At 40.6% G+C, this 11,981-nt stretch overlaps 1 protein-coding gene across 1 annotated transcript; it reads left to right on the forward strand.

Moving 5' to 3' along the window:
- The first annotated feature begins 10,127 nt into the window (after positions 1-10,127).
- Positions 10,128-10,958, forward strand: LOC138887079 (uncharacterized). Its single transcript, XM_070168792.1, has one exon. It carries the CDS (start codon positions 10,128-10,130, stop codon positions 10,956-10,958), a length of 831 nt encoding a protein of 276 aa, XP_070024893.1.
- Positions 10,959-11,981: the final 1,023 nt, after the last annotated feature.

Below are 11,981 nucleotides of genomic sequence, written 5' to 3' on the forward strand. Positions count from 1 at the left end.
AAAAGTTGATCTTTTTTGCTACATGTTATAATTTTATTCCTATCCTTTGCTCAAATTTGTCATTTACTCATACAATTATGTGGTGTGGGGATCGCTCTATACGAATATATATAGGAGCTTTATCAATCAATTTTGAGGATCCATATTACAGTTCATCTGGTGTTAATTTGGGGTTAAAAATCTTTGCTAGAATCCTTCCCCAACTTTCTGTGACGATTAAAAGGCAAATCATTTTGTTTATATTGACTGTTACTGCAGACTTTTTGACTGATAATTACCGGTGTACAAACCGAACCGGAAACCCGCACCAAACCTAGAAGTCAAACCAAACCGATTAGAAAACCCGACTAGGTTTGGTATTGAGTAAAAAACACGAACCAAACTGACATATAAATATATAATTTTTATATATACTTGGTTTGGTTTGGTTTCGATAAAAACCGAACCAACCCGGTCCATGTACTCCCCTACCGATAATGATGCCTTACCGATAATGATGCCTTACCGATAATGATGCCTTCCTGGATGTGTTGGAATCCTTACACTGCTGAAGGACTCATAGCCAGCAAGCTTTTGTATTATGCCTTAACACTAGCTTGGTACTTGATCTGTTATTAATAAAATGTATCTTCTTCATAAAAAAAAATAAAAAAAAGAAAAGGACTAAGTGCAAGACGACAAGAAAATAGTGAAGGCACTTAATAAAATATTGAGATATCTATAACTGAAGTGAACATGCCCATATTTATCACATCCTCCTTATACTGTTTTGATAGAAGCTAGGACAAAATTTTGATGTTACCATTTTGATTGATACACTACCATTGGTTAAACAATGGTTGTGCCACCAACGGAATTCTATTGTAACCTACGAGTTTTTCATTCAGAATCCAATTCCTTTTCTGTCAACCATTACAATAAAAGCATACTTCATCGACTCAGAACGTGCACCACAAAATAATTTTCGAATGTTCCCTGGTCTTTATTCTCAAACTGAAGCTGCACATAATGAGTTGATAATTCAGACCGACTTTGAAGGCACTTCTAAAGAATAAGAAGCCCATTCAATTGAAGTAGCCTCAACTCAGGTAATATTTAATGCATTGTTGACTAATATCCACTGCTTTTGATCATGAGTAATGTTAGATAGAATAGATGGAGATGAGATAAAGTTCCTGTCTTTAGGAAAGCTTGAAATCAACAAATATCGTGATTTTTGTTTTTCACGAAAATTACTCCAAAAGAAAAATCAAAATAAAACAAAATGTCATCTGTGTACAATTTTGAGAATTTGCGTGACATTTTGGTAATTATTTTGTCCGTAAATGTTTACCTTGTTTTAGTTATTTAAAAAATACAAAAAATATATGTCGCATGCATACTTAGGATTTAATTGTGCATTTAGAAATCAATTAAACCATAATTTTGGTTTTCAAGGGGGAAATCACAAAAAAAAATATGCATTTTTATTCTAATTGTCGTCATCGTTTGATTTTTATTTTTATTAAACGTTTTAATTTGTGTGTTAATTATTGTTGAATGTTAATTAATATTCGTGTAGTTTAATTTTGGTTTTAATTTAATTAGGAATTTTTGTTTAAATTAAAAGAATGAAAGGGGAGGAAAATACTGGATTTGGGCCAAAAAATCCATTTGAAAATCAGGCCCAATTCGTTACACTGACCCAGTCCACGACCTGGGTTTCCAAACGACGTCGTTTAGATGTATTTGATCTGAGCCGTTCATCTCACTTCATCTAACGGCTCTAAGCTTTCCTAGTTACCCGACCCACTGGTACCCGGATCGACCCATTCCCAACACTAAACCAAACGACGTCGTCCCCCTAAGTGCAAAGATCAAGGCCGTTGATCACCAATGATCCAATGGCCGAGATTCAACTCCCCCATCCCGTATATAAACCCCCCTCTTTTACCCCACGCCCCCTAAACCGAACCCCCCTTTTACCTTCGTCCCCAAACCTCGGAGACCAAACAAACCCTCCGCCTTCAACCACCATGCACCGCCCACCGGAAATCGCCTCACGGCGGTTCCGGTGGTCCAAACAACCCCATCTTCACACCATAGAACCCCCTCACCCTCCTCTTTCTGAATCTACCTTCTATTGTCCTCGAATCCCAGTAGTATGTCTCGAATATCAGATCGAAAAATCAGTCAAGGACCTTAGTTCACCCGATGACCCCCAAATTAACACCCTTAGATCATCTAACCACCCCCAATCCAACACCAGTACCCGTTTGCATCGAATCATTTTCGAGCTTCTCGAATCCTTGTTTGAAGATTCGAGCAAAGCCCGGACATACCCCAACCCACCCTAAACTCACACCCTGGCATCCTCTAACCTCCCTCATACCTGAGACACACTGGTTTCCTTTCAAACCTGGTTGGAACCGTTCGAACCCTAAAATCGAACCAAGAACCCTAGAAAACCAAAAGCTGGAATCAGTCCGAAAGGGAGAAAATTTGGGTGTCCAATGGACCTTAGTCGAAGTGTTCTCAGTTGAGAACACTCGATTAAGGTCCCTTCGACCTCAAAAGATTCGAGTCAAGTGTTCAACCTGGGTTCGTCTAGTCTTGTATTTGTTTAAGGTACTCCTTTCCTCCTCTCTTGTTGTTTAGGTGGTTATAATTTAGCCTCGTTTGATTGATCCCATTTTGCCCCATCAGACCTTTTATTGGATCCAATTTTATTATCATTTCTGCTTGTTGTCATTTGTTGTATGCTGTAATGTGTTGTCGATTAGTCTGATATGTTTGAATGATAGAGTAGCATGATAATTAGTCTGATGTTTAGTTCATTCTTGGCTGTGACCCCTCCTGCCTCGTTTGTGTTCTGAATGTTGTGTTAAAATGGTTTCCTGGGTAATATTTGAGTTCAGATTTGAGCCTGTGGGTGTTTTCAGTTCATTGAGCTGAATTTATGGTTCGTTTGTTCAGTCTGAATTAGTCAACCCCGTTTTTGAAACTCTGCTGGTTGTTCCCTACTTTTGCACTCCAAATCTGTTTAGGGCATATGCTGGTCAGGTTGATCTCAGTCCATCTTGTTTTGCTGAGTTTAAATATGATTGTTTCCCCATTTATAGTTAGTTCAATATATGCTGCCTTGAACTTTTAGGTTTCATTCTAAATGCCATCTGATTTAGTATCTTGAATTACTAGCTGATTTGAATTGGTTGTAGCTGTTGTAACTAGTTGGATTCAGTTTAGTGAATGAGTAGGTTTGAATAGGTTGTTGATCAAAGTCTGTATCCAGCACTTAAGGGGTTTGGGGTAGGACAGTGAATCACATGGGTTTCAGAGGTAATTTGGGGATTTCAAAACTTGGAAAAAGAGGGTTAACTTGAGTGGACTGTCAGGAAGTACCAATGTACCATTAATCTAATGCATTTGTTTAAATAAAGTTGGGAACAAAAGATAATGGTATGGGGGAGGTTTTGTTGGGGAGTGATTAAATAAATGTTGCCCATAATCTTTGGATTAAAAATAGGATAGGACAAGTGTAGTGGGGAACAAAACATACAATAGTGGGCAAAAGAATGAGGAGGGGGCAGAATATTTTTCTGATTTTAGTTTTTGAGTGCTCTTAAGAGCTGGAGTGTGGGATCTTTTGGCATATATACAGAGCCACTGATAGGCAGCAGGGAAAAAGAAAAAAAAAAGAAAAGAAAAAGAAGATAGAGAGAGAACTTAGGAGAGAGTGGACAGATTTTTTTCAGATTTTGAGAGCTGTGAGCTGCATCTATCAGGCCTTCCTTTGAATGTCTTGAAACATCAGTAAACTACTGTTGTCTCGTACCTATCTCCCTTCTGCTTTGGCTGTAAAGCCTGTGATTGCATTTTGATTTTGCTGGGTTTTCAATTGTTCGCTCTTGAGTTTGTTGGGTTTATTTACTACTGCTTCCATTGGTTATAGCTGAATTTTTTCACTGGGATTTATTCTGCTTATTGTTACTGTTGTTGTTGTTGTTGTTGTTATTTGCGGAACACTACTGTTGCTTCACTGATCTTCATCTTCTTTCCTTGCTTTCCAAATACCAGGTACACAAAACTGAATACACTGGTACATCTTGTAAGCTACTCGAAGCATGAATGCAAAAAATGGGAAAAATTTGAATCTGTAGTTTAATGTAGTCTTTTCTCTCTTTTACTGTCTGTATTTAGAACATTCTATGCACTGCCCATGTAAACTCTGGTTACATACTGAATCCCATTTGTATATATGTTAGCTAGTTGCCTTAACCAGAATCAGGTGGTTGTTGTTTATGTATAACATGGGCATTATCCTATAGCAGTTTAAGTTGTAAACTCCTTCCCCGTAGGCTTTTAGTTTAAATGGACTAACAGTATAGTTGTAACATTCTGCTAGTTCAATTTGTTCGATTAAATAGCATGTTCCAAATACATATCAGGCCTTAGGTGATTACTCAATAGTTCAAACTATTTTAGTTAACAACTTGTTCATCTAAATTCGTAAAAAAAAAACGGGTTTCATTGGGAATCACTTTCATTTCGGGTTCTTAAAGTTTGAACATGTGTAGAATCATTTGGATAAGCCCAACATCTTAATAAGGATGGCGCAGGTCCAGTTTTACTCCTTATACATTGGACCTGGGCCCATAATTGTTAACCGACTGCCCTTATTGTATTGTCTTCAGATTTAACGACTCACTTTCGAAACTCAACTATAATAACTCGTGAGTATGTAAATAAGCTAGAACTCTTTTCTTTCATTGTAGAGACGAACGAGATAGAAAACATAGTCACTATAGGTAGATCCTTTTAAAACAGAAATGAGGCGTGCCTCGCCAAACAAAAGTGCAAATTGCAGGGCCATCAATAATTGGCCATAGTAAAATACTTAGAATTTGGGATGGGCCGTTTAGCGAATTTCACTGCCTTCCTCAAAGATAATATCGCGTTAGACTCTTTAGGCGCGATTTTTATTTATTTACATTCTTAAATTCGGGTGCGCATTTATGTGACCCAAATTCAAATCTCAACGGTGTCGGAATGTATCAACAACCACAGGTGCATTGATTGCGACGTGGTTCGAGATGTATTTTCATGACGTTGCAATTCCATAAAAATAATAAATAATAATAAAAGTGGTTTAAACCTAATAAAAGCACACAAGTTATAACATGTATTAAAATCAGATATTTAGCCATTATAACAATTTAAGCGACCGTGCTAGAACCACGGGATCCGTGGGTGTCTAACACCTTCCCTCGGGTCAACAGAATTCCTTACTTAGAATTTCTGGTTCGCAGACTTCATTGGAAAGTCAAAAAATTTCCTCGATTTGGGATTCAAGATAAACCGGTGACTTGGGACACCAAAAGCCAAACTTTTCCCAAGTGGCGACTCTAAAATAAATAAATAATCCCATTTTCGAATAATGTCACTTAAATTGGAAAAACTCCCTCACGCATTTACCCTTCGGGGCAGGCACGCAAAAAGGAGGTGTGACAGCTCTGGCGACTCTGCTGGGGATAAGAATCGGAATCTCTGGTTCAGGGTTCAAGAATTCGAGCTTAGAATAATTGTTATATTTGGCTTTATTATCTGATCTTTATTACATGTTTGGGCATAACGTGCTAAATGTTGCCTTTTACCGCTTTGATATTATGTGAACTATATATAAACTGTGCCGAAACCCTTCTCTTCTTACCTCCGGGGAGGAGCTTGCTGGTCAAGACTCCCTATTCTATTAGTGTTAATACCCTGGAATAAGAAAGAGGCCGGACAAGTTACAAAGCCGGACGATCTCACGGGTCCCCGGTATGTAGCCCCCTTCTCGACTCGAGTTGTCAGCTCGGGTATACAGTCTAGAACAAATACCCAGGTTATAAACCTAGTATAACGAAACCTCATGCCGGATCCCTAGTAGGAACGCTTATTTGCATTATGTTGCATTTGACATAGGGGACTCAACATAGGGGTTGAGTCCGTCTAGGACAAGCAACCTGAAATGAAAAAAAGACCATCCTGCTGCATCCTGTTTGTTTTGCACATTTATTTGCTGCAGACTTGCATGTTGACCGGTTTCTGAAAATACTTATTGAAAAAAAAATAGCAGTGTAGGGAGATAACTATTTATTTTTCTAGAAAAATAACCAATGTCAAAATACCGCCGAATTTTTAGAAAAAAAAAAAGAAGAATTTGTTAAAAATGGTTGTTTATTGATTGAGAAAATGAAGAAGGTAAATAAAAAAAAAAGAGAAAAGTTTCATTTTTAAATAGTTTGTTGAAAAAGAAAATACACAGAGTTTTTTTTTTTTAAAAAAAAAAATGGTTTTGCTTGCCAATGAAAAAGAGTCTTGTTTTTCAAGAGAAGTTTGTTTTATCTGCCCGAACTACACCGATTTGATTCTCACAGGGTGTGAGATACGTAGGCAACCCTCATCGGGTCCAACCTCCCCTTTTTTCAGAAATAACCAAAATGTCAGAATTTTAATTTCATCATAAATGAGTCGGGTGATGCCACTTTTGTCAAATGTAGCCGAAGGTTCCCGAAAGGGACGCACCGGAAGGCTGACTTTGCATAAACAGCCGCTTTTGGTCATTTTCTGAATTTTGACCAATTTGCCCAACAACCTTAGAATCCTCGTCCCCGAGGCTCTGTGAGGGCGTGCTCCCAATGTCGGGCTACTATTTTTTTTAAAAGAAAAAAAAAGAAATAAAAAAGTCATAAATAAATCAAGTGATGCTGTTTTGTCAAAAATAGCCAAATGTTCCCGAAAGGGACGGCGGAAGGTTGACTTTGCATAAACGGCCACTTTCGATCATCCTTTAGAGTTTTTGATCGGTTGACCCTCACAGCCTTAAAATCTTTATCCCCGAAGTGCTGAAAGGCCGTATTTGAAAATCGGATCTTTCTTTCTAAAACATAGTCAAATCATCTTTGAGTCAAATAATCTTTTACTTAAATCACCTTAATAAATGTGCAGGATGAGCACAATGCAAAATGAACACTTTTCGATAATGGCTAAAGTCTCTATCAAGTTGCGGCTATGGTGGAATGATCTAGGTAGTGAAGGGCAAGATGAGGTCAAGAAATATTTGAAAGGTCTCACGGGTTTATCGGAAATCCAGCCTCGGGGAGATATCATAAGAGCTTTGGTCACCTACTGGGACCCGGCACACAATGTCTTCCACTTCTCCGATTTTGAACTCACCCCGACTCTGGAGGAAATAGCCGGTTACATCGGAAATGCTGAAGTTCCATTAAGGCAAAAATACCTGGTTGCCCCAAGAGTTGTCACTGTGCATCAGTTTCTAGATTCATTAAAGATACCCAGGACGGTCCATAACCCAGATTTGGCCGCAGGTTTCTGTAATCCGCGCTTCATATACGACAGATATGGTCATGTAGGCGGATTCAACAATCCGGTTAACAAGCTATGCAGCAAACGTAACCGTCAGAAGTGGGATGAGCATAGACGAGTGGCTTTCATGATAACATTTTTGGGCCTTTTGGTGTTTCCGAGGAAAGACGGAAACATTGATCTGAAAATATCCGGGGTCGTCAGTACTTTGCTCACTCAGAATGAAAGCACTTTCGCACCTATGGTAGTATCTGATATCTTTCGAGCTCTCACAACCTGCAAAACTAGAGGGAATTTTTCGAGGGGTGTAATTTGCTGCTACAAATATGGATGACTGAACATCTCTGCCACCGTTCTGAGCTTTTGAGTTATGGTTCCTCGAAGAAGACTTGCATAGAAGAGTTTTACACGAGAATCAAGGAGGTCAGTCTACCTGAGGGAGTTACGGCATGGACGTCATTCTTTTGAATCCTCACCGCCAGCCAAATACAATGGACACTGGGATGGTTGCCTGTTGATGAGGTCATATATATGCCAACCGCTAGGACCCACTTTCTATTGATGGGACTTAAGAGCATTCAGCCTTACGCACCCTATCGAGTTTTGAGACAACTCGGGAGATGCCAGATAGTTCCACACGAGGAAGATCTTAGTGCTCAAGCAATTGAGATTAGCCCTGACGGACAATTCCCTGAAGCAAAAGTCCGCTAGATCTGGAATGAATGCCAATGTTTAAAAGCAGATACTTGCGTGCAGGATCGGGCCAAAGGTGAAGTAGCACCAGGGTACCTTGTGTGGTACAGAAGAGAACTTGAGCACAAAAGGCCGGCTAAAAGACCCCATATCCTGAATTTTGCCGAGTCATCACAGGAGCAATGGGATTGGTTAGCAAAAGAAAAAGTCAGCTGAAATAACAAATTGAAGGTCTAAAATTTGAGCACAACGTGCAAGTTGCTACTGATCTGGGAGAAAAGAACAGGTTGACCCTGGAAAACGAGACGCTTAGGGCCCAAATCCAGCAGATAAGGATAGCCGCTGATAACCAACAACGGAGCCGGTCGAATGAGCGACTGATAAAAGGTTTAAAAATGGAAATTGGTGAGTGCCGGAGTGAGTCGGAGAATCTTGAGAATACCATAGCAGGACTCGAGACACACTGGGCAAAAAGAACAGAAGAGCGCAACCGGTACCTACAGCAGTTGAAAGGGGATCACAAGCAAACCATTGCCAATTTGAAGAGAAAGGTGGCCACTCTTGAGGACAGAGCCGTTGAGCAAGCCCGAACCTTTGAAGTTGAAAATAGACATTGCTATGATTTACTGACCCAAATGGAAGTAGAAATTCAGCAGTGGCAGAATCAACATCTCTAGGATTCTCGGGTTTTGAAGGCCCGTAATGATCAAATAAAGCACCTACTCATAGAAAAGAGGCAGACCATGGATAGGATTAAGACCATTGCCCATGCCATCATTAGGAGGTGTCTACGATGCGAAGATATGACCCGCATTACCTTTTTCTCGGCAGTGATGATTTATGTCAAGCAGACCATGTATGAGCTGGAACAACTTGAAAGGGACCTCGCACCTAAGCCCGCGGTGAGGCCGAACGATGCCCCGCGGGCACCAATTCTTAAAACTTTAACGTATTTATAGGACGAGTCTGTATTTTCCGTCTTGGCGTCTTTTGTCTGTCTTTTCTCATCAGGGTGTATCAGTAGTTATTGAGTTTGTATTTATTTCAAGTCTATAATTCTCCCTTTTTCAAAAATGTTAGTTTGTAATAGATTGTTTTAGTAATAAAAAAATGTTTCTTTATTTTTACACTTGTTTGTCTTGAACTACGTAATGATCTGATTCACGCGGCGTCGTGATACGTAGGCAATCCTCGTCGGATCCGGTCATGTTTTTAACTTCAAATAAAAAAATATATATATATATAATAATAAAAAAAATAAAAAAATAAAGGGGAGCATAAAGAGAAGCCGGAATGACGCATGCCATCGATGCAAACATGTAGAAATTCATTTAACTGTATAGGTGCATCACACCCCAACGTGAGATTACCTGTCTGTTATTTGTTTCAAACTAACCGTTTGTTTGTTGCTAAGTCCAGGTTTTTAGAAAGGTGGTTTGGTTTGGCAGAGGTCTGGCCTCACATTCGTACTTTACGAGGTCGAAAGGAAGTGTTCAGTTGCCCGTCACTAAGTCGAGAGGAAGTATTCACACTTACTTCACGAGATCAAAGGGAAGTGTAGAGATGTCTTCAGAAATTCCTTTGCCAACAATTCCTGTCTCCGAAGAGAGTTCAATCTCGGCCATCCCAACTTCCGAATCAGCAACTGCTGAAGAAAACAGAATCTTGCGGCTTCGCATGTTGGAAATGTTGGATGACTGGAATAATGGAAAAGAGCCGCCGAGTGTAATCCATGGATTCCCCGACCTGTTCTCTAGGACAAGTGAGACTTCCAACGTCCCCATAAGTTATCCAACTACCCCATTCGGGTACCCATTTCGGCCCACTCCACTGGATCACCCTCTGATTTTTATCCCCGGATGTCAACGACAGATGTGGCTACAAACATATTCACTGCACCGCCCTGTCCAATCGCGGCACAACCCGCTACACACAGGCCTAATTTTGACTCTTCCTCATTCACATTTCAAGCACCATCCTTCTCGATGGAACCAACTCGGTTTACCACCAGCACTCACCCTTAGCAGCCTCAATACGAGCTTACGCTTGGGCAAAACCAAAATCCCAAAGCTCTTGAACAAGATGAAATGGCAAAAAGAATGAGGAGCCTCGAGCAGAGTTTAAAAAATATGCAAGGTTTAAGCGGGCAGAAGAGTGTTTCCTATACTGATCTGTGCATGTTCCCTCACGTGCACCTGCCCGTAGGATTCAAAACACCAAAGTTTGAGAAATATGATGGGCATGGCGATCCCATTGCAAACCTCAAAAAGTATTGCAACCAATTGCGTGGGGCTGGCAGCAAAGAAGAATTGTTGATGGCATACTTCGGAGAAAGCTTGGTGGGAATAGCCTCAGAATGGTATATGGATCAGGACATATCTCGATGGCACATTTGGGACGATCTTGCCAGAGATTTTGTTCGACAGTTTCAGTATAATATTGACATCGTGCCAGACAGGAATTCTTTGTCAAACTTGAAGAAGAAACCCTCAGAAAGCTTCAGAGAATATTCTATTAAATGGCGCGAGCAAGCATCAAGAGTAAAACCTCCCATGGATGAAATAAAAATGGTCAATACTTTCCTCCAAGCTCAAGAATCAGATTACTTCCAAAACATGATGTCGGCCATGGGGAAACCTTTCGCTGAAGCAATTAAGATCGGAGAAATGGTAGAAAATGGGCTAAAAAGGGGTCGAATTCTAAGCCAATCTGCTATCAGAGCTACCTCCCAAGCCATTCAGGGTGGGTCTAGAGGAATAGCAAAGGGAAAGAAAAGGGAAGAAACGTTCATGGCATCATCGGGCACAAGGAGAAACTATACTCTCGGACCCCTTTTTCCAGAGAGGACCCCGCAACATTATTACCCTCACCAAGATTTGGCCTATGCTCCTCAGCCATACTCGGTTATGAATACTTAGCCTTATGTCCGGCCACAATAACAAGCCAACAGAAATCAAGCTCCACCTCCCAGAAATCAACCCCCTTACCGAAACCACTATAATCCACAACTACCCCAAAATAACTTCCGTCCCCAAGAATCACCCAGAAGACAAACTTTCACACCCATTGGTGAACCGTATTCTACCCTATTCCCAAAACTAGTCCAGATGGGTTTCCTGCAACCAGTCCCTCAGATAAGGCACAATCCAGCATCACCTGCTTACAAAGCCGGTGTCAGGTGTGCTTATCATTCGGGAGCAGAAGGGCATGATACCAATGATTGTTGAACTTTAAGAAGGGTGGTAGAGAACTTAATAGAACATAGAAAGATAGTATTAAGGGACGAGGAGGTCCCAAATGTGACCAACAATCCGTTGCCCGCTCACAATAATGGGCCGTTGATTGGGATGATCTGTGAGGACAAGGAGTTTGATCCTGCCTTGAAAGCTATAATCTCCATTGTCGATGCAGAGAGAAAGCCTAAAGCAGCCCCGAAGCAAGAGAAAGGGGAAAAAAAGACTAATATTGTCAAGGCTAAGCTCGAAAAGGAGGCTGAGACAAAAACAGAGACGATGTTGCCTTCGAAGAATGAAGTTCTCTATATTCCACGAGGTCGATCAGAGAAGCCACAGAGATTCGAAATAAAAAGGGCAATACCGATGTACGTGTCGAAAGGATCCTATGTGGTCCGGGGGACGATTAAACCGCCTTGTCTGAATGAGCCAGTAGTTATCGGACGCGTACCACAGAAGCCAATGACAGACCCGTCTACGGTACCGTGGAATTATCAACAAACATTGGTTACATACAAAGGCAAAGAAATCACGGGGGAACTTCCAGAAAGTACTTATGTTGGAAAATATTCAGACATTCAAGAAGTGAACAATGCCACACGGAAGCGCTTCCCACCCAAGAAGCCTGTAAGCGCTGAAGAGGCAGAGGCTTTCTTCCAAAAGATGAATATGCCTGACTATGAAGTGGTGGATCAGTTGCGCAAATAC

Source organism: Nicotiana sylvestris, chromosome 3 (genome assembly GCF_000393655.2).
Source record: "Nicotiana sylvestris chromosome 3, ASM39365v2, whole genome shotgun sequence".
NCBI lineage: Eukaryota > Viridiplantae > Streptophyta > Magnoliopsida > Solanales > Solanaceae > Nicotiana > Nicotiana sylvestris.